The following is a 24,292-nucleotide window of genomic DNA, read 5'->3' as shown; positions in this document are numbered from 1 at the left end:
GGCAGTTATCTTTGCCCATGCAGAAATATGAACATCTGAGCACTGTTTCCCAATACAGAGCAACCAGCACCTGAGGCATAGCATTGCTGGGACCTCAGCCGTATAGCCTGGGTGTTCCCCGTGGTCTCTGTCTTGTTGGAACTCCAATGTCTCTGAGCTCTCTATGCTCAACAGGTACACTTTTCATCTTTTGGCCCCTCAGTAGTTATAATTCGCTAGGCTTCCTGGAGCCACACTGTGTTGGTGCACATTAATTTCAGCCAAGATTTCTATGCATGTTTTTGGAGTTTCTTCCCTATACAACTCCTTATTCTCCACTGTCCAGCCCTCTGCCTCAAATTCCAGCAGCCCCAGCAGACCCAAACTCTGACCTCTGTTTGATCCATGCAGTGAGACTTCTGTCCTCTTTTTGACTCCTCTTCCCTTTCTGTGATCTGAGAAGTGCCTCCAGGCAGAAAGCAAGATTAAAGTGGCTTTCATGTGTTTCTCTTCTCTAAGGACCACATCTATCCTGTCTGTTGTTCAATACTTGCTTCAAATATTTTGTCAGTTTTATAGTTGTTTACATTGAGAAATTGAGTCTGATAACCCCATAGCCAAAACTGCAAGTTCCTTCTACCGTATTTTCAAATTATCATGTTGTATATAATCTTTGCAACCTGTCTATTGTATAGAAGATGCAAATTCCCTTAAATTAACAATACTGTATTTTTGAATCTAAGAACAAGGGACTTAAATCTAATCCTGAATTGGTAGATGTGCAGTTGCTGTCAAAAGCCTTCCTGATGTTTAAAATAAGCCATTTAGAAATGAGCTAAAAATGTATTGTAAAAATCGACTTCAGGATCATGTTATTTGTCCAGAAATCTCCATGCTCTGTCTTTACATACTTAATCTCCCTATAGAAATTCCTTCAAAAACTGTGATTTAATGTATTTAAATATTTATTGAAGAGATTGAGGAAAAAGCTAGTTAAACCAGAAAATTCTGGCTGGAGAAAGATATAACAGTAGAACACAGGTTTAGTTATGGGTTAAAGTGAAAAGAGAACATTATGAATGTATGAGTAAATTATTGGGATGCTTTTAATATACCCAAATATGCCTACATAGAGTCGTTCTGAGTCCATGTCTGAGGGTGCAGGATCATGTCATTCTCAAAATAAAAATACATTTTTCTGTTTCCTATGGATAAGTACATGTTATCTAAAAGGTGTGTTAAATTATTTAGGAGTACATTTATAAGAATTGTATGTTTCTATAGAAGCTGTTGACTTTTGATGTTTGAAGGGTGATAGTTAATCACACCCTTTCTCTTCTGCTCTAAGTTTTGAATCAATTGAAAGATACAGTGGTCGGATATATGGAGTACAAAATAGCAGAATGCAGTTTAGCTATGCATCTACAGTCAGGCTTCCTAGTATATCTCTCCTGGATTAGATTTTCAACTCACTGGCCAAAGAACTGGAAAACAGAGACCTCTCTCCTTGGGAACAATGAAGCTTAAGAAAACACTCCCATCCTGGAGACCCGGTGGCCTGAAAGAAAAATAAGAGAAGCTGGGCCTCTTACGTATGCACACCCCCCTGTGAGAGTTTACCTTGTAGGAATTGTGTGTCTGTGTGTGTGTGTGTGTGTGTGTGTGTGTGTGATGGGTGAATTATTTGTTTTCTCCATATTTGTTTTTAGAATTAAAGATGACTGTTATGATGTGGTGAAACTTTGCTTGAGGAGGAAGGAAGATTATTGCCTGAACTTGATAGGCACTGAACTTACAATCAGGCTTTGGTTAAATAACAGGGCATCCTCCCCTTCAAAAAATCTTGCTGATATCCAAGTAAGGGAGTTGGGATTCTCTATAAATAAGGAGGTTATTTCTAGATTCCTGTCTTGAAGGGAGGTGAACCAGTTAGATTTGTTTGTCCTGGGCACTTAAAAAGATATCGCAGTGGCTTAATTATATACTCCAAGATATCTTGAGTAGTTTACAACTGTCGAATAGTCTCTGGGAATTATTTGTTGACAAGACTTCCTTCTTATGGTTTAAAAAGAAGTTGACAGTGTCAGCTGTAGACCCCGGGTTAGAGATCATAGTTCTTAGTTTAGGAATCTCCTGGGAAGCACTGAATAATGTAAGCCAAATTAACAATATTTTTTGGCTAGTTCCTTTGATCTTATCTTTGAAGTTTGGAGTTTTGCACTTCTAGGATATTGGCTTGTGATTCTCCAAAGTAACCTGCTTGCGGGCTTATGAGAGTGTTTTCTCCAGGTATTTATTTATTTATTTGGCTGGGTCGGATCTTAGCTGTGGCCCGTGGGATCTTCGTTGCATCATACAGGACCTTTTGTCGCAGCGCGTGGACTCTGTAGTTGTGGACCTCAGGCTTAGTTGCTCCATGGTATGTGGGATCTTAGTTCCCCCACCAGGGATCGAACCCATGTCCCTTGCATTGCAAGGGGAATTTCTAACCACTGGACCATCAGGGAAGTCCTCCCGAGAGTGTTTTTATAGCTGCATGGGTTTAGGATGGAGGACCACCTTAGGGATATCCAGAGCATGGTAGCTAATAACTGACCCTCCTCTTTCTCATCCTTTATGATTTCATTAAAATATCTTCTCCATCTGTTTCATTTAAAGACTTTAAAGTTTCTTCGCAGTTGGTTTCTGGAGAACACTGTTTATGCATTTCTCTATATAAAACATCAAATAAGGCATTTTGGGGCGTGACAAGCGGATGTCTATATGACTTTTTTCCTAAAGTGGATAATCTAATGACAGCATGCATGCGTGTGTGCTCGGTCGCATCTGACCTGTGCCCCCGTGGACTGTAGCGCGCCAGGCTCCTCTGACCATGGGTTTCTCCCAGCAGTAATACTGGAGTGGGCAGCCATTCCCTTCTCCCGGCGATCTTCCTTGCTCAGGGATTGAACTGGCATCTCCTGCAACTCCTGCACTGGCAGGTGGATTCTTTAGCACTGAGCCACCTGAGACCTCCCTATCTGGGGAAAATGAAGCCCCAATCTAATGACAGGGAACATCCAAAGACATAAGTGACATTAAACATAAAACAAACCACCCCCGCTGCCTGTAGAAAAGCCCACAGCCCTAGTATCACAGTTTTATCAGCTAAGAAGCTTTGGTGTAAGGGGCACTTCTTCCCTGATAATGCTGGCAAAATGTTTTCTTTGAGGGTTTTTTTTAATTGAAGTATAGTTTTAGTTTTATTGAAGTATATTGTGTTAGTTCTTGGTGTACAACAAAATGACTCATGTATATATATATATATCCCCATATTCATCCTGTAATAACCCATAATGGAAAAGAATATGAAAAAGAATATATATACACATATGTGTATGTGTGTGTTTGTATATGTATGTGTATATATGTATTCTTTTCCATTCCCTATTCAGCCACAGGGACGAATACGGTCCCCTGTGCCATATAGTAGGACCTTGTTTATTTTATGTACAGTAGTTAGTATCTGCTAATCTCAAACGCCTACTTTATTCCTCCCCCTGCCCTCTTCCCCTTTGATAACCATAAGTTTGTTTTCTATTTCTGTGAATCTGTTTTTGTTTTGAAAAAACGTTCATTTGTATCATAAGTGATAGCATATGGTATTTGTCTTTCTCTGTCTGACATATTTCACTTAGTATAATGATCTCTGGATCCATCCATGTTGCTACTAATGGCATTATTTCATTCTTTGTTTGGCTGGGTAATATTTTTTTATCTATTTTCTTTATCCTTTCATTGTCAATGGGCATTTACATTGCTTCCGTGTCTTGAAGGTGAAGGTGAAGTCGCTCAGTCGTGTCCGACTCTTTGCGACCCCGTGGACTGTAGCCTACCAGGCTCCTCCGTCCAGGGGATTCTCCAGGCAAGAATGCTGGAATGGGTTGCCATTTCCTTCTCCAGGGGATCTTCCCGACCCAGGGATCGAACCCAGGTCTCCCGCCCTGGAGGCAGACGCTTTAACCTCTGAGCCACCAGGGGAGCCCCTCGTGTCTTGAACATTGTAAATGTTGCTGCTATGAACATTGAAGTGAATGTTTCGTTTTAAATTAGAGTTTTCTCCATATACATGACAAAAAGTTTTTGAAGAGCCCTGATGTTCAAAACGGTGGGTCTGGATCAGTAGTATCAATATCACTGGGATCTTATCAGATATCCAGAATCTCAAGTGCAATTGTAGACCTACTAGATGAGAATCCTCCTTTTTAAAAGATCCCTGGGTAATTCAAATGTACGTTATAGCCTGGGAAGCACTGTCACAGAGGATTCTGATTGTGCTTCTTTGTTATTTAGGTCAAATGTCCAGTTGGAACTAATCACTCCAACCACAGGCATATAGGTCACACTGAATGCTCAAGGTCACACTCAGTGCTTATAGAGACATATGTTCTCTGTCCTCTAGGACAATGCTGTGGATTGGGTTTGCTGCAGAAAAGAAGTGTTTTGTTATCAGGAGAAGCAGGGGCATAAGCGATACCCAAATACACTTATTTCCACTTTCAGATCTTGGCGCACACGAATGTCAGAGCTCACTGTTACTAGCCTCTTCACGTTGGATCATTTCATCCCATTTCATGTTTGTGTGTGTGTGTGCGTGCACGCGTGCAAATATGATCCTCCCCATCTCCGTTGCCTCACAGTACCATCTGTCTGACTGACCTAGATAACAGAGATTCTTGCTTCTTCCACAGCCTGGTTCTTCTATCACATTTCAGAGTCATATTTATCAAGTACATATGAATACTTTAGGATAACCTATATATACGTACCTGTGCCTAAGTCTGAATTCACTTCCCTGTAGTCTTGGTAGGCGTGTATGCCTCACTTACCCTCTTTCGTCTTGCCACTGTGGCATTGATCCTTGGAAGTAAGTAACTTTCAAGTTACGAACTGTTAAATTGCACTGGTATTCTCTAGAAGGAGTCATGCTTTCAGCCCTCAGGAATTATAACTGCTAGTCACTACCTTAAAGAAAGTTTAATATACAGGGAAAGAGAAGGTTTTAATCCTTTACTTCTGTTATTTATAGTTGACCCTTGAACAATGCTGGGGTTAATCTGCTGATAATTTATAGTCAGCTCTCTGTATCTGAGGTTCCTCTGCATCCTCAGGTTCAATCAACCACAGACTGTGTAGTACTGTAGTATTTACTTCTGAAAAATATCTGCTTATAAGTACACAGTTCAACTCACATTGTTCAAGAGTTAGCTGTATTTTGATGCTCATATTTTCCTGGGTTTGTTAAGCTGTCTCCTGTTGCCTTTTGATGTGTCATCATTCTTTGAGCATTCTTACTTTCTGGCACACGAGATGTTCCAAGCTCATCTTTACAGGGGTTCTGATTCCTTTTAGTGGAAAATAATATTTAGAAATCAAGATCTGAGTGTCAGATATGATCATGGTTACTGAGCTGTCATTGCTTTTAGGCCTTCTCTATGGATAGAATCAGGAAATGTGTATGTGTGTATTGTATACATTTATCTATTTGTCTATCTGTATACATTTAAAACTATAGTTTTATACCAACAACTTCATGAATTCATTAATGAAACTTTGAATTACAATTCAATTCCGCAGGACTGATGTTAGCCATCTACCACAATCCTTTTCCATATTTGCAATTGCTTTCTCTGACATTGACTCCCCATTATGTATAATATATTTACTTATTTGCTCAGTCCTTGAATATATTGAAAGTAGTTTGAGAATTGCTAACCCACACTTCTGTGGGAGGAATAAAACTTCTAACCCTTATTTTTTTCACTATGCTGCACGGCTTGCAGGATCTTAGGTTCCTGACCAGGGATCAAACCCAGGCCCACAGCAGTGAAAGCTTTGAGTCCTAACCACTGGACTGCCAGGGAATTCCCTCAAAAAAAAAATTTTTTTTTTTTGTACTGTGTTTTTGTGTTTAGCCTAAAAGTATGTAATCAGAAAACTGTGTTTAAAGTTGTTTGGGTTAGTTCTCCTCTACCCTTTCAGTGTGATTATGTTATTCATTTAAGCAGTAAGATTTTGTATCCACTTTCTGTTGTTCTCCCCCAGGCTTGCTAATCTGATATACTAATTTTTCAGTTGTGTAACTGTAACATGGTCCCCAAACTCAACTATGAAAAAAGGGATCACTCAGAGGTTACTTTCCTATTCTTTCCACCTCATTTTCAACCCCCTTCCTTTCCATCCTCTTTTCACCCACTCTTTTAGATAACCTTATACATTTCTGGTTTATCTTCATGGTTTTTTTTGCACATATCAGCAGATACATGCGTAGTTTAGATGAACTCACACGTGTTTTTTTTCCCTAGTACTTCTGTGGCATTTCTAGTATTTGTATTTTTAGTTCCCTGATCCACTTGGAGGTTATTATTTTTTTGGAGGGGGGAATAAATAGCCTGAGATTTGAAGTTTAGTTTTTCAAGCATCTACCCAGTTGTCCCAGAGATACTTATGTAAAAAGCCTCTCTTTTCCTTGGTGATTTGGGATGCTACTTAAGTATCTACTTATCTAACCCCGTTAAAACTTCAGTAATCATGAACTTGTTTTACTGTCTTTCTTCTCCCACCTTTCGTTTTTCTCAGCTGCATCATTTCTACTTTATTGCACATAAAGCCCATTATATAACATACATAGCATGTTGTTCTTTCAGCTGGATTCATGCCTCTATTTTAGAGTCATGGAGAGTCTTAGATCTCTAATTAATTATTGAACGTGCATCATCAGTCCTAGTCGAGTTTCCTCAGTCGTCTCTCAGTGGATGAAGCTCATCCAGTATATTCCTCAGGAAGGGTTCATGGGTACAGAACATTCTGAAATCTTAACCTTGATGCTTGAAGGACTGTGCTCTGTGCTTAGTCACTCAGTTATGTCTGACTCTTTGCGACCCCATGGACTGCAGCCCACCAGGCTCCTCTGTCCATGGGGATTCTTCATGGAGTGGGTCGCCATGCCCTCCTCCAGGGGATCTTCCCAACCCAGAAATCGAACCCAGGTTTCCTGCATTGCAGGCAGATTTTTTACTGTCTGAGTCACCAAGGAAGCCCAAAAGTACGGGAGTGGATGGCCTATCCCTTCTCCAGGGGATCTTCCCAACCCAGGAATAGAACTGGGGTCTCCTGCATTGCAGGTGGATTCTTTACCACCTGAGGTACCAGGGAAACCCCACCTAAACATAACTTATAATGCAAAGTAGCAAAAGTGTGACCTATTAAAAAAAGGGGGGGCATAAAAAATGAAATTCTTGCTCTCTTCATTTTTGCCATGAGGTTTTGTTGTTGTTGTTTTTAATAGATCACTTTTGCTACTTTGCATTGTAAGTTATGTTTAGGGCAAATAGTACCAGTCTGATTTCAGCTGTCATCTGTATGCTTAGAGGTTAAGTCTAACAGTTTTACTAGGATTGTTGCTGTTCAGTCGCTAAGTTGTGTCTGACTCTTTGAGACCCCATGGACTGTAGCATGCCAGGGTTCACTATCCTTCATAATCTCCTGGAGTTTTACCAGCACTCTTAAGAGTCTTCTCCAAAGCCATAGCTTGATTATATGGACCTTTGTCATATCAAATTGATTGTCCTCATTCAGTTTTCCCAAGTTCCTGTTGGTTCATTTCAATATGTACAGTTTGGTCTTTTCTTACTTCCAGAAAGTTTCCTTGGGTTATAGTTTTAAGTATTAGTTCTGTTCAGTTGTTCTTATCTTTAGACTCTCCTGTTGCACATTGCTTTCATCTTTGGTCTTTTCTATTCCAACCACTTTACTTCTGATCCTTTTCATTTCTTTGCCTCATCTTCATTCTCATGGTTGTTTTTTCTGGCTTTGTTAGATGTCCCTTGGTAAAAATTTGTTTGGATCTGGTCTCCCTTGGTGACTTTGATTCTGCAGTGATTTTATCTTTTCCTTTCATTTCTTTCCCAAGTTCAGTCAACCCTGTTTTTGTTTCTTCCTGTTTATTGTCCATTTCGCTTTTAGTTTTTGAATTTTATATTCAAGGTGGGTTTTTTATACTTTAATATGCTTATTTGAGGACATTTAATTTAGTATGGAATGTTGTATTACAGTTCCTTGTTCTTCATGTTTGTTTTTGAAGGGGAAGGGAATTTTCATCAGCTTGAGTGGGTTTGATTTTCTAGTCTTAAAATATTTTATAGATATTTAGTCTATTTTTGCCAAGTTCCTTTGTGAGTGTGGGTGATTTACAAGATTCTTAGGTCAAGGGTATCTTCTTCTGTCAGTGTAGCCAAGCCAAGTATGGTGTGTGTGTGTGTGTGTGTGTGTGTGTGTGTGTGTGTGAATTTTGGGGAGACAGGGTTGTATATCTTCATTCTATTCTTTATTTGGGGGGTTCTCTTTTGTCTTGCATTTTCCCCTTTTGCTCCTTGCCCATTTTCATCTTCACCATCCAATTTCCAAAGACCCCTTTTCTACCTTCTTTTCTACCATCTCAAGAGCAATGTGTTTTTGAAGACTGCGACTGCAAATCATGTGCTTTTAAAAGTCCATTCTGTGCAGTGCTGGAAGAGCTATTGGAACGTTTCCAATATTTTCACACCTAATGTGGAATTTCTCTTTCTGGAAATGACTGTAGATTAGTCTTCTACTAGTTCCCCATTTCTCTCTTGTGCATGATTTTTTCCAAAGTGTCCTTCTGTATTGACTACTTATATAGGTAATTTGATACTTGAGCATACTTTTTTTGTTATGGGCATTGGTTTTATGTAATTTGCCTGTTGTTCTTATAGTTTTTGTATTGCTTTTTGAAAGACAGACTGGAGCATTGTGTTTATACCCCTGCATTTACCTCGTATATATATATATATATATATATATATATAGTATACATGCATGTATGTGTGTAGATGTTATATCTATATACTATCTCTCCTATCAGAATGTAATTACCTTAAGAGCAGCAGTTCAGTTTTACTTATCTTTCTGCCCTTAGCAATAGTCCCAGTGCCTATCATACACAATGCCCTTTAAGCCTTTCTTTTTCATATTAACAATTGAAACAAAATTGTAGTAACTGCCCATTACTGTTAATAAATTTTCCTTTTCCCAAAGGCTGCAGATAATTAAAGGATTGTAACATGAAGTGAAAACCCTTCTAACTATGCAACTATGCCCATGTGGGCTAGATAACCAGCACTAGGAATTATTATTTGATAACCTGAATATATAGAAATTGCCATATTCCTCATGAATGAAGGAATATGATTTACACAGTACTATAAAATGATGCTGTTCAGTTTAGAGGAGAGCCCCATGGTTCCTGAATGGCTATTATTCTTGTGACTTGACTGTAAAATGAAATGAGAGGTTTCAGGAATCTTCTGTTCAAATAAAGAGACAAGTAGCAGTGTTGCTTTACGCTACCATATTTTAAATTGGTTGGGAAGGTCAAAAGTACTGCAATGAATGTTTAATGTTCTGATGAAATCTTAAGGGAAATTATGTGTATTCACCAATACCAGTTTCACACTGAACTCTTACATGATCCATCCTGTCTGGATCATGCAGGAAATGAAATTTAGTGTAACTGCCATTTGAATAAGAGACAGATACTTTGTCAGTTCATGATTCAGAAAGAGAAGTGATGGATAGGGATATAGGGATCAAACCTAAGAATATGTACAGATAAAAAGTTTAAAGAATATGTATGGCAGAGTCTCCTTTGCTGTCCACCTGAAACTACCACAACATTGTTAATTGGCTATACTACATAAAATAAAAAGTTGAAAAAAAATAATATACATAAGATCTATGTACAAGTGTTGTGGGCTGAATGAATCGTGTCCTCCCCTCACCCCTGCACATTCATATGCTGAAGTCCTAATTCCTAGTACCCAAGAATATGACCTTATCAGGGGACACAGCATCTGAAAAAGTAATTAAGGTAGAATGAGGTCTTATGGGTGGATCCTAATCCTGATAAGAATAGATGAGGACACCTACACCAAACAAGAAAAACCATGTGGAAATGGGGAGAAGATGTCCATCTCCAAGCCAAAGAGAGAGGCCTCAGAAAAGTGAACCCTGCTGACACGTTGATCTTGGACGTTTATCCTTCAGAACTATCAGAAAAGGAATTTCTCTTGTTTAAACTACCCAGTTTGTAGTACTTTGTTGAAAACCCTCTCAAATGAATATTGCAAGGATACTCATCACAGAATTTTTTAAATAGCAGCTCAAGACAAAAACATAAATGTTCAACAGTGGAGGCATTGTTCTTTTCATACGCCAGTTTACCTATGTGTCCTTAGGAGGAAGTATTTCACATGGTTTCTTTTTTTTTTTTGCCAAATTTTGGTTTTACACTTTTCTAAATTTCATCACTTTATTATTATTAAATTTCCTCACTGTATTAGGGGTGAGGAAAAAAATTTTATAATTAGGAAAAAAAGAAGGCAAAAGAAACAGCTATGGAGAAGACTGCTGATTTAATCTCATTATACACTTAAGATTTTTTGTTGCATAATTATGGAGTGAGGTAAGGTTTCAAAAAGAATTTTTTTTTCATGCATGGACACTGGTATAGTCAGAATAGATGCTAACTTGGATCATGAGGCCCCTGCTTGTGTCAAGGGTTATATTTTTACTGCCAAAATAATAGGTGTTGTGGGGCACCTCAGGGCTGAGGGTGGGACAGTGAGGAGGGGCATTTAGGTGTTTTGAGAACAGCGGTGTTTATCAACTGGCGTGGAAGTTAAGAAGCTCACCTTAATAGATGCTGCCAGAGTTTTACAGAATGATTTTACCTAGTCACACTCCTACTAGCAGGTATGAGAGCTTCGGTAGCTTCAATTCCAGAATTTTAACTAAGGCAGTTAGTTATATCACATGTATATCAGCCTTACATGTACATCTCATTCTTTTTAATGGCTGCATTTAATTTCATTATATGGATCACTCTCAATTTATTTAATCAGCCTCTTATTGATGGTCATTTAGATAGTTTGCCTTTTTTTTTGTTATTACAAGCAGTGTTATAATATGCATCTTTTTTTAACATATTATCTTTGTGAAAGTGGGTCAGTATATCACAATGTGACTCTGGAGAAATCATCTTTCTCCTTAGAATTGTGAATCCTTTCCTAATATTAGCAAGGAGTTGTGAAGTTCACATTAAAATCTGTAGTTTTAAGGGGATATTGAAGTTTAGGTCAGATGTTGACTTTGTATTAGAATCACCTACAGAACTGTTAGGAATTGTTCATCTATGACCCTACTCCTAGAGATTCTGATTTAGATCTGGATGGGTTCTAAGTATTCAATAAGCTTCACAAATGATTCTGATGCCCAGCCAGTATTAGCAGCGTCTGAAATACAGAAAAATTAATATTTTAAAAGAAGACAGGGTTGTATGATTTGTCAACATCTAACGTATTATAAGGAGTATGGGCGAGGAATTGAAGCTACCAAAGCTCTTATACCTGCTAGTAGGAGTGTGACTAGGTAAAATCATTCTGTAAAACTCTGGCAGCATCTATTAAGCTGAGCTTCTTAATAGTGTACTTTGCACTCAGCAGTTCCACTCCTAGGTTTATAATCCATAGAAATGCTTAACGTGTTCACTTGAATATTCTTAGTTGCACTGTTTGTAATAACCCCAGGCTGCAAACAAGACAGACGTCCACTAATAGTAGAATAGAGGAAGTAAATTGAATGCTATTTTTAAATAATGGAATATTACCCAGCAATGAGAGTCATCAAGCTTCAGCTACATACAATGTGGATGAATCTCAAAAAAAAAACAAAACCACACTAAAAAACAACCAACCAAACTGTGTAGCAAGAGAAGCCAGATTCAAACTAATGCATATGTACAATTTTATCTAAAACAGGAAATCTGTATCTATAGTGTTAGAATCAGGAGAGTGGTTACCTTTGGGAAGTTTACTGTAAAAGGACACAAAGGCATCCGAGTGTGGGTAATATTTTAATCTGGGTACTGGTTACATGGTATATTCAGTTTGTTCAGAATCATCAAGCTGTATACTTGTGGTTTGTAGTCTTTCCGTGTATTGTATGTTGATACAAAGTTCAAAAATATTGTAAACCCATCATTAGAAGGAAGTTCCTCCAAAAAACAAAATCACTTCATGACAGAATGATCTCGGGTGGCCTCAGCCTGCAACTGCTTGGAGCAGCACTTGGGTTCCCAACCAGAGACTGAGGCTGGGTCATGGCAGTGAAAGCGCCAGATCCTAGCCACTAGACCAGTGGTCAGTGACAAGGCCCTGGCCCTTTGGCTTTGCAGAAAAGAATTTCCACAAAGACAAAAAGCAGTGAAACAAGTGTTTATTAAGAGGAAAAAGAATACAGTATGTGTGGATAGGCAGACTCAGAAGGAGAGTCCCTGAGATGCGCCTGTGTGGCAGTTTAATTCACGTATATGGGCTGTTTCTTCCAGTTTTCCTTTGGCCAATCATTTTGATTTGCCTGGTTCACAGTCTATATTTGGTATATCTCAAGATCCTTCCATGTGTATGCATGCATCTCTTAGCCAAGGTATCTGGATATTTGGCCTGCAAGGAGCCTTTTCTACACATATGTGGTTGGGGAGGTCTCCTGACTTCAGGAATGAGAGATATGTGGTCCAGGCAGGGACAGCCTTCTTCCTTAATTGCCTTGCTGTTATCTTCTTGGAGTTTCCCTCCATAGAGAATGAATCTCCAACTGCTTTACCTTGAGGAGACCCTGCCTCAGGTCTCCTGCCTCACTGCCACTAACTGTAAAAGGAACTTGGTCTGCAGTGGTGTGCTGGAGGCAGCTTATACTGTCTCACTAGAACAATTTATGTGCATCTCATCACCTCAGCAACATTGTCCTTTTAGCTTGAAATCGGCCATGTTGGAAATATGTACACCATGGAAACTGGCAAATGCTACATCAGGTATTGTTGTTTTCTCAGAGAGCTGCTTACTTACTCAGTACTGAATTTAGATCTCTTTGTATGTGGAATATTATTTAACCTGTTTCATAGCTAGTGTAATTAGTAAACAGTATAAAGGTTGAAAGTGACTAAAATGAGCATGTCTTTTAGAATTATCTTATTTTGAGATTGCAAAGAATCCTTTTTTTTTGTAAATTTAAGGAGGCTTATTTGCATTCACATATCAATTCAGTGAAAGGAAATATGTCATTAAGAACTTTCTTTGTCATTTTAAATTTGATTTTAGTGTCACAAATAAGCATTACAAGAACATTATCAGGTCTTGAAATTTACCCTCAGTACTCAGAGTAACTGTAAATCACCTGAGACAGAAGCTGTGTTTTTGTTTTTTCTTTTTTTGTTGTTGTTTAGTTGCTAAGTTGTGTCCAACTCTGCGGCCCCATGGACTGCAGCACACCAGGCTTCCCTGTCCTTTACTATCTCCCAGAGTTGGCTCAAACTCGTGTCCATTGAGTCAGTGATGTTACCTAAATATCTACCTCATCCCTTCCCACACCCTTCTCCTCTTGCCCTCAGTCTTTCCCAGCATCAGGGTCTTTTCCAATGAGTCAGTTCTTCGAATCAGATGGCCAAGTATTGGCGCTTCAGCTTCAGCATCAGTCCTTCCTATTGAATATTCAGGGTTGATTTCCTTTTAGGGCTTACTGGTTTGATCACTTTATTGTCCAAGGGACTCTCAAGAGTCTTCTCTAGCACCACAGTTCGAAGGCATCAATTGTTTGGCACTCAGCCTTCTTTATGGTCCAACTCTCAAATCTGTACATGACTACTGGAATAACCATAGCTTTGACTATATGTCCCTTTGTCTGCAAATTGGTGTCTCTGCTTTTTAACATGCTGTCTAGCTTGGTCATGGCTTTTCTTCCAAGGAGCAAGCATCTTTTAATTTCATGGCTGCAGTCACTGTCCACAGGGATTTTAGAGCCCAAGAAAATAAAATCTGCCACTGTTTCCATTTTTTCCCCATCTATTTGCCATGAAGTGATAGGACCGGATATGATCTTAGTTTTTTATAGGTTGAATTTTAAGCCAGCTTTTTCACTCTCCTCTTTCATCTTCATCATGAGGCTCTTTAGTTCCTCTTTACCTTCTGCCATAAGGGTGATACCATCTGCATATCTGAGGTTGTTGGTATTTCTCTCCACAGTCTTGATTCCAGTTTGGGATTCATCCAGCCTGGCATTTCTCATGGTGTACTTTGCATCTAAGTTAAATAAGCCCAGTGACAATATACAGCCTTGATGTGCTCCTTTCCCAATCTTGAAGCAGTCCATTGTTCCATGCCTGGTTCTAACTGTTGCTTCTTGACCTGCATACAGGTTTCACAGGAGGCAGGTCAGGTGGTCTGGTATTCCTGTCTCTTGAAGAATTTTCCAGTTTGTTGTGATCTGCACAAAGGCTTTGGCATAATCATGGGAGCAGAAATAGATGTTTTTCTGGAATTCCCTTGTTTTTTCTATGATCCAACAGATGTTGGCAATTATCTCTCTGTTGCCTCTGCCTTTTCTAAATCCAGCTTGAACACCTGGAAATTCCTGAAGCCTAGCATGAAGGATTTTGAACATTACCTTGCTAGCATGTGAAGTGAGCACAGTTGTGTGGTAGTTTGAACATTTTTTGGCATTGCCTTTCTTTGGGATTGGACTGAAAACTGACCTTTTCTAGTCCTATGGCCATTGCTGAGTTTTCCAAATTTGCTGGCATGTTGAGTGCAGCACTTAAAAAGCATCATCTTTTGGCATTTGAAATAGCTCATCTATAGTTCCATCATCTCCACTAGCTTTGTTAGTAGTGATGCTTCCTAAGGCTCACTTGACTTCACACTCCAGGATGTCTGGCTCTAGGTGAGTGACCACATCATCATGGTTAACTGAGTCATTACCTGCTTTTTTGTATAGTCCTTCTGTGTATTCTTGCCCCCTTTTCTTAATCTCTTCTGCTTCTTTTATGTCCTTGCCATTTTGTCCTTTATTGTGCCCATCTTTGTATGAAATGTTCACTTGGTAATTCCAGTTTTCTTAGAGATCTCTTGTCTTTCCCATTCTATTGCTTTCCTCTATTTCTTTGCTTATTTCTCCTTGCTATTTCTGGAACTCTGCATTCAAGGGATATATCTTTCCCCTTTTCATTTTACTGCTAGAAAATGATCATTGTAGCCTTGAGAAAACTAATAGAATTGTCATCTGCAATTATGAGACCCTCAGCTCTGTGCTCTGTCTGAGTGCAGCCAGACATAATAGATATTCCCTTGATGGAACTGTGTCAGTGGCACTGTTGTAACAAAAGGTATGCAAAGAGACATTTTAACATTTTCCTGTTTTGCATCTGTCAGCTCTTTAACTCTCTACCTTTTCACTTTTCTTTTGAGTTTATGCATGGCCTTCTATTTATTTCTATCTGTTGTCACTTTATCTTCTCAAGTTATTAAAAACTTTTATATGTAGTGATGGATAGGTTAAACTGTTTTAATAGCTTCCCCCAAGGGAAATTTGGAGTTCTTTTTCATGCTATGTGAAAACTTTTTTCCATCATGAGAAAAACATAGTGACTTATTATTAGAAGATATCTTGAGATTCTTTAGAACAATTCATTTCTAAGCACCCTTATCACCATCATGCGCTAAAAATCCTAGTGACTAACATTAATTAACATGTATCAGATCTAGACGTTCACCTATTATGGAGCACCGAAAGAAACAGGAAAGTGAAAAAAAATGTAAATGGAGAAAAAAAATATATGAAAAGAATATGTGTTCGTTTTGCTTACTGTAATATTAAAAGTGATTATTAGGTTCAGCAATATTATTAGGTTCAGCAAGTTTTAATAAAGTTCCCCATCATCTTTTTGCTGAAGTATTTTAGTAGTCATTGATGATTGTTGTCTGGATCCAGTCTTTCTTTAGGGATTACAAAATGATATTCTGTCACTCTTCATTTTTAAATCTGTGTTTCTTCTTTAAAGAAAACTTTTACTGGCTTTCTGGTTACCCTGAAGAACAATTTGTGCAGGAAAAATAGGGCGAATGCTTGACTCCCTTTATCTCCATCCCCTGCCTTTGACTTTTTTATTTTAATTAAAAAATTTTTTTACCTCTAGAAGATTTGTGCCTTTTCAGATCTTCTTGGAGTTTACTCATATTTTCAAATTTGTTTTTATTTCTTGAAATATAATTTTTATAGTCTGTTTGATGATCATTTTATATGAAGAAGTCACAAGTTTGATAGGGTCACCTATTGTTTTTGCTGGCGGGTAGAGTGCTTTATTTCCTTTTGAACTGTGAACTGTTTGTTTATCTTGGTACCTGTCTTTGGGAATTCTTTGAGGTCTTGTTTAAAGGTAGGTTTCTCCATGGAGAAGTTTTGTTTCTGTCAGATGCCTATAGGCATAACAAGCCTTTGACTTTTTCAAAATGTCACTTCTCCTCTTGAAATATTTTAGACCACCCATTTAGTGTGGATTCAGGTTGCAGATTGTGGTTTGTGGTTACAAGTAACCAGGGAAGAATTTTCATCCTCACCTTAGCCCCAGGTTTTGAGATAAGCGATAGTCCTGGGGGAGTGGAGAGAAAAGTTTGTAACACATTTTGAGACCCTAGGCATTGGGGTCTCAGTGTATATGTGACTTAGTCAGTCAGTTGTTTCTGGATTCTTTGCTACCCCATGAACTGTAGCCCACCAGTCTCCTCTGTCCATGGAATTCTTGAGGCAAGAATACCGGAGTTGGTTGCCATTCCCTTCTTCAGGGGATTTTTCTGACCCCGGGATCGAACCTAAGTCTCCTGCATTGCAGGCAGATTCTTTACCGTCTGCGCCACCAGGGAAGCCCCTGGGGTCTCAAGGTTATGGACAAGTCTCCAGGTATACTCTCCAACTTGAGTGGCCCCTGGGATTTGTCTTCTGTCCTCCAGCTTTAAAGATCATGGAAGCTGGAGCTCAGATTCACTGTGTTCACTAAGTGCCCTCATAACAAAAAAGTCAGTTTCAACATTCTGCTTGCCTCTCTGGCTTCCTACCTTTACTTTTTTCTTGTTTTTGGTCTGTGTAATTCTTATGTATTTTTTAGCAGGTCATAGATGCGTCTGAAAAGATTTTAAGAATATATTTTATTTTTAGTTGTTTAAAACATATTTGTATTTTTTAGTTGTTTTTAGCAACAGCTTCAGTCCACAAACTTAGTTCATCATTTTATCAGAAATACTCTGTCATTGTGTGCTCCTTTCTTTAACTGTCCTTCATTCTTTAGCACTTAGGTATTATCCTATTGATCTATCTTATTGATATCTTATTGATCTAGCTTATTGATATTTATGTTTATTAACTGTGTATGTTTAAATCCTTGTGAGTACACTTGATTTATTCTATTTGATTTGTTCCATTTCATTTTAGCCTGCTAGACACATAGAAACTATTCAGTAAAATTCTCAATGATCAGTATAAAACAAGTGAGCTTTTCATTAAGGTTATCACAGAGTACATGGTATTTCATTGGTATGAAAGAGTAAAACCTATCTTACTTTTAGGAGAGAACTTTCTAATTAGAGAAATTTGACTGGCATTGAGGAATTTTTACTATATTGTATACATGCATATGTGGAAATTTTGTTTTTTCTCTATTTTATTAAGCAAGCATAAAATGGGCTGAAATAGTTTATTTTCCTTTTGAGATGTGAGTTTTGGTCAGTGGGGACAGCTTGTTCCTCTATAGATTCTTTAGCAGATAGGAAGCAGATGTGGCATTGGGAGGAGACTGCTAGGGGAAGAACAAATGTAGGAGTAACCTGGAAAAAGATTAAAGTCAAACTATGAGTTAAATGTCAGCCTTTGGACCAAAACTTTTCCACTCTTGGTACTTTGAAGAGACAAGCAGCTGAGTGTTCTTAAAAAAGGAGAGACTGTTCTTAAAGCCAGTACTACTCCACTATACTTACTGTTATTTTTCCAAGTGTTTTTGTTTTTTAACAATCTGATTCAGACTTTCTTTGGCTAGGTAGAATATAGCTCTTCATTAGCCTGTGTTTGTACTTAAGGAGTCTTGTTTAATTTGATTAGAGAATGTCTTTAAAATCATGTGCCTTTTGTCAGTGTGTTTCTAGGAATGTCTGGCATGTTTATTGGTCAAATGCCTTACAGATGGAAATGAAATTTTGTGAGGAATCTTCTGGATCAGATATGAATCTATTTTTACTTTAATAAAATTATTCAAAGCATAAAGACTTCGTTCTGGGTGTCAATACTAGCTGCTGATCTGGGAAGGATTGCCAGGAAAGTACCTGCTAAGGATTGCAATGATTTTCCCATTCCTGGTGCCTCTTTTTGGTTGTGCTTGAATTACAGACATAAGCCAGATGGGCATCCACAGGTCTTCTAGATCTCTGAAGTGCTTCATGATGGCATTTACTGAGCCTGCTGTTTTTTCCTATTTTCACCAACATGCCTCACAGTATGAGATTTCACTGAAGACGTTGTTTTGTTTTGTGTTTTGTCATTCAGTTTTGAGTGTTGTTGTCATTCCATCAGTCAGTCATGTCCAGCGCTTTGCTGCTCCGTGGACTATAACACACCAGGCTCTTCTGTCCTCCGCTGTCTTCTGGAGTTTGCTTAAATTCATGTCCATTGACCCAGTCGTGCTGTGTAACCATCTTATCCTCTCCTGCCCCCTTCTCCTTTTGCCTCCAATCAAGCTTAGTGTTTAACAACACTCATTAGCTTCTGTGTTGGTTCAGATGGTAAAGAATCTGCCTGCAGTACAGAAGACCTGGATTCGATCCCTGGGTTGGGAAGATCCCCTGGAGAAGGAAATGGCAACCCACTCCAGTATTCTTGCCTGGAGAATTCCACGTACAGAGGACCCTGGCAGGCTGCACCCCATGCAGTCACAGAGTCAGACGTGAATGAGTGACTTTCACTTATATTAGTTATTTAGTCATTAAAGAGAGTGACTCTAATATAATTGAAATTTATCAATCTGCTTTGAGGTATTATTTAGAAAAGTGATTGTTTGCTTCTTTTAAAAAAATGAGTCCTTAAAAAATTCAAAATAAAACTACCGTGTGATCCAGCAAATCTTCTGGATATTTATCTGAAGAAAATGAAAATATTAACTTGAAAATATATAAGCACTCCAATGTTCACTGCAGCATTATTTACAGTAGCCAAGATATGGAAACAACCTAAGTGTCCATTTATGGTTAAATGGATAAAGAGAATATCATACACACACGTGCACAATAGAGTATTATTCAGTCATCAGAAAGGATGAGATTTTGCCATTTGCAACTGCGTGGATGGACCTTGTGGGCATTGTGAAATAAGTCAGAAAGACAAATATGATCTCACTTATATGTGGAATCTGAAAAATAAAACATTAAGCTCATATATAAAAAACAGATTGGTGGTTGCCAGAGGCAAGAGGTGAGGTGTTGGTGAAATGGGTGAAGGGGGCATCAAAAGGTACAAACTTCCAGTTATAAAATAAATAAGTCATGGGGATGTAACGTACAGCATGTCAGCTATAGTTAATGATATTGTATTACATATTTGAAGATTGCCAAGAGAATAGATCTTAAAAGTTCTCATCACAAGAAAAAAATATTCTGTAACTATGTATGGTGATAGATGTTAACACTAGTTAATTATGGTGACCATTTTGCAATATATACAAATATTGAATCATGTGCATACCTGAAGTTAATACAATATTGTATGTCACCTATAACTTAATAAAAAAATGAAAGTCTTGATTATAATATCAGCAAGCAGATATTGACAAATGGATTCTAAAGATTATATGGAAAAGCTAAGACCTAGAACAGCAACATGATGCTGAAAAAGAACAGAGTTGGAGGACTGATACTGTCCTATTTCAAGACTTACTATAAAGATACAGTATAATCCAGACAGCACAGTATTGGTGAAAGAAGAATAGAAGGTCCAAAAATATACCCACACAAATATAGTCAAGTGATCTTTGACAAAGGAGCATAGGCAATTCAATGGAGAAAGAATAGTCCTTTCAATAAATGGCAGTGTGACAACTGAGTATTCATCTAAAAATGAATCTAGATGTAGACCTTATACCTATTGCAAAATTAGCTCAAAGTGGATTATACCTAAATATAAGACACAAAACTATTGAACTTCTGGAAGAAAACTCAAGAGAAAATCTAGGCACCCCTGGGTTTGGTAGGTTTTTAGATACAACACCAAAATTATGATCCATGAAAAAGGAAATTGATAAGTTGGACATATTAAAATTAAAAAGTTATGCCATGTGAAAGACACTGTTAAGAAAATGAAAAGAAGTCAGACTGGGAGAAATATTTCAAAACATATTCTGATAAAAGACATATTCATGATATAAGAAAAAGAACTCTTAAAACTCAGCAATAAGGAAACGATTACAAATCTACCCGCCCGAGAACTGAAAATGCAAAGAAGATATACAGATAGCAAATATGCATATGAAAAAATGCCAGCATCTTTGTCCTTTGGGAGTTGCATGTTAAAACTGTGAGACCACTGAACACCTATTGGAATGGCTAAAATTAAGAAAAAACTGACACTTATGAAATGCTGATAAGACTGTAGAGCCAATAGGAATTCAAGATGGTACAGCTACTTTGGAAAACAATTTGGCAGTTTCTTACAAAGCTAAACATAGTTTTACTGTACAATCCAGCAACTGCACTGTTGAATATTTACCCAATTGAGATGAATATTTATGTTCACACCAAAACCTGAAGATGAATATTTATAGCTGCTTTATTCATAATCGCTGAAAACTGGAAGTAACCAAGATGTCTTCAATAGATGAATGGACAAATTGTGATACAGCCAGAAAATGGAATATGATTACTGAGTGATTTTTTTTTAAAGGAACCTATGAAGCCACAAAAAGATATGGATGAACCTTAATTGCATACTGCTAAGTGAAAGAAGTCTGTCTGAAAAGGCTGTAAACTATATAGTTCCAACTATATGAAATTCTGGAAAGGCAAAACTATATAGACAATAAAAAGATCAGTGTTTGCTAGAGATTCAGGGAGAAAGGAGGATGGTTAAATGGGGAATTTTTTAGGTCCATGATAGTTTCTTGGTGGATACATGACATTACGTGCTTGTCGAAATTCACAGAATTTTACAGCATAAAGAGTGAACCTTACTGTATGCATATTAAAAAATAATTTAGGAGATTGGAGAATCCCAGGAAGAAATGAATATAGACTATAACAGGAGGATGTAACCACATTTCAATTGTATGGAACAAGCTTCTTGAAGGTGTGAGCAAGGAAGAGTGGCAGGGGAAGGTGCTAGCCTAAGTAACTTTGGAAATGAGTCTGTAAGACTAGATGCAAAAGGAATTACACATTATCATTATGCTTTCATTAATAAAGTGATTTCCCAAGGGGGTACAACAAATTGAAAATTCTCATAGCACTATACGTATATTCTGGAATTAATAATTAAATGGATGAGAGATGGTGACAGCCAGATTTCTCCTGGTTGGAGTAGGAATTTACAGATAAGTAAGGGGAGAGGTGACAATGATCCTTTTGGTGATAGAGTTGGAAACATCAGTTTGAACTCATGTTTAGCTTAATATAGACACAGATGGTTAGAGAAAAAATATACATATATACACAGGTTGGTATACATGCATATATTTCCTTGCTCTGTCAGCAGAGGGCCTAAAAGAAATGACACCTCATAGTAAATAGTACACCTGCCACCAGATCTTTGTTTCTAATGCCATTTCCCAATGAAGGAAACCATGGCTTCTTGAAGAAATGGCGGATGCTAAGACTAGAGTAGGAAGTATACAATAGAGAATCTTATAATGCTGGGAAGTAAGGAAGTGCTTAGAAAAACCAAAAAATCCATGTTAATAGGGGTATGTCAAAGGGACATAGGAGCCAACCGAGAGAGCTTCCAACAGCCAAAACTGGAACAAATAGAACAATAAAAAATAAATAAAGATGTACTGGATTATAACCCAAAGAATGAAATGAAATGTCCATGGATAGAAACCCAATACAAATAAATAAACAAGAAAAAGACAACCTTCCTTGGAAGAACAATCCCAATTAATTTACGTAGATACTATGCCCTCAGTGAGAGGAAGCTGAACTTCCACTCCCTCAGTATGGGCTGCACATAACGACTTCCCCTCAAAGAGCTCAGTGTGGAAAGAAGGGGAGAGAAGAGTAACTTTACACTGGAGGAGCCTAACAAACACTGCTTCAGTCAGGTGATCAAGGTCGACTTTCAACAATGGTGTCATATTCAGTAATAGTGTGTACTGTAATCCTAATCATGAAAAAAATCAGATAAATTCCAATACAGGATCAGCCTACAGAAGAACAGATCGGTGCTCCTCAAAACTGTCAAGGTTATCAAAAATGTCACAGCCAAGAGGAGCCTAAGGAGACCTGACAACTAAATGTCATGTGATATCTTGGATGGGGTCCTGGAATTGAAAAGGGGCATTAGATGAAAACTAAAGAACTCTGGGTAAAATATTGAGTTAGTAAGAGTATATCAATATTTGTTCATTAATTGTAAAAAATATACTAATTCATGATGTTAATAATAGAGGAAACTTGGTGTGGAGCATGTGGGAACTCTGAACTGTCTTCTCAGTTTTCTGTAGGTGTTCTAAAAAATAATGTATGTTAAAGAAAACAAAGTGTTATTTGAAGGGCTTGCAGTAATCGGCTGGTGTCTGTCTCTCCTCAGTTTTGAGAGTGTTTGCTGCCTCGCGGACTCCACTTCTCTCTCCGACATCACCTTTGATGGCAATCCCATAGCTCAAGAGTCATGGTACAAGCACACAGTCCTTCAGAATATGACGCAGCTGCGCCAGCTAGACATGAAGAGAGTCACAGTGAGTGGGAGCGCTTCCCAAGTGCTCGCCGCATTGGTTTACTTAGCATGGGCTAGGAAATTAGAGTGCACAATCTCTCCTTAAAATGCTGATTTTTAACAATCTATGGATTCTCATGACTATATACTTCATAATTATAAAGACAGACTTTCTTTTTTACCTCCTACCCATATTCCCAATTTCATTGAATTAAGTTCCTAGCTTTCTGTTTAAATTAATCATCATGCTTGTTTTTCATTCTTGCTTAATGTCCAACTAACAGTTTACTTTGGAATAAATGTGTAAGGATTTCATTGGTAAGTTACATAGTATAATGGCTAAGATAGATGCTGGAGCCAGACTGCTTGAGTCTGAATCCTGGCTTAACCATTTTCTAGTCGTATGACCTTTGACAATTTACTTAACCTTTCTATCTAATTTTCCTCAAAGTAAAATGGGGATCATAAGTATGTCATATGATTGTTGTCAAGATAAAAGTGAGTACTAAACCTTAGAACAGTGTGAATCTTCCAGGAAACATAATATGCAGCTATTATTATTATTCCTTTTGATGCTATATTTCTCGAAGTATCTCCGTTTCTATTCATTCTATCTCCATGGTAGACACTGTTCACAGTAGGAGTTTTGATACGGCTCCTGAGCTAAGTGAAATGCTGCTTAGAGTGCTCCTCCTTTTAGGTGTACAATGCACACAAGCATGCTTTAGCCTCTAAGAAGTTCTGTAATAAAGAAACTTGCCTGAATGCGTTTTGTTGCATCCCAAATTTATTGGAACAGAAAATATCTGTTAATGATCTCAGTTTGATAATCTCTGACCTAGAAAAATATCCTAAATCTCCACTGTTTTCTTACTTTTAGACTGTGCTAATTTTATGTGGGTTTTTTTTTTTTTTTTTTTTGGTCTATATCCTGTGTCTGCTGGTTTCTTAGCTCTCCAGCCAGGGATTGAACTTGTACCTTCAGCAGTGAAAGCACAGAGTCCTAACCACTGGAAAGCCAGCAAATTCCCTGATGTGGGTTCTGAGTGATCACTTAGGTTTATTCAGTTGCCAGTTGACTCATTGCCTGTCCACTGGTTTCACAGTGTGTGCCATTCACATTTCTACCTTTATTTTTGGGGCTCCAAAATCACTGCAGATGGTGATTGCAGCCATGAAATTAAAAGATGCTTACTCCTTGGAAGGAAAGTTATGACCAACCTAGATAGCATATTGAAAAGCAAAAGAGACATTACTTTGCCGACTAAGGTCCGTCTAGTCAAGGCTATGTTTTTTCCAGTGGTCATGTATGGATGTGAGAATTGGACTATGAAGAAGGCTGAGCGCCAAAGAATTGATGCTTTTGAACTGTGGTGTTGGAGAAGACTCTTGAGAGTCCCTTGGATTGCAAGGAGATCCAGCCAATCTATCCTAAAGGAGATCAGTCCTGGGTGTGCATTGGAAG

General features: G+C 38.0%; 1 protein-coding gene across 2 annotated transcripts in view; it reads left to right on the top strand.

Moving 5' to 3' along the window:
• LRRC49 (leucine rich repeat containing 49) overlaps nucleotides 1-24,292 on the top strand; it is a 155,654-nt gene that overhangs the window by 68,910 nt on the left and 62,452 nt on the right. For both annotated transcript variants that reach the window (XM_068965868.1, XM_068965867.1), the window contains exon 9: nucleotides 22,702-22,849. In XM_068965868.1, coding sequence (XP_068821969.1) covers nucleotides 22,702-22,849 — 148 coding nt within the window. The remainder of the gene's footprint in view (nucleotides 1-22,701; nucleotides 22,850-24,292) is intronic.

The sequence above is a fragment of the Capricornis sumatraensis genome, chromosome 2 (assembly GCF_032405125.1).
Source record: "Capricornis sumatraensis isolate serow.1 chromosome 2, serow.2, whole genome shotgun sequence".
Lineage (NCBI taxonomy): Eukaryota > Metazoa > Chordata > Mammalia > Artiodactyla > Bovidae > Capricornis > Capricornis sumatraensis.
The sequence above is the reverse complement of the archived record's forward strand: the minus strand, read 5'-3'. Positions and strand labels throughout refer to the sequence as shown.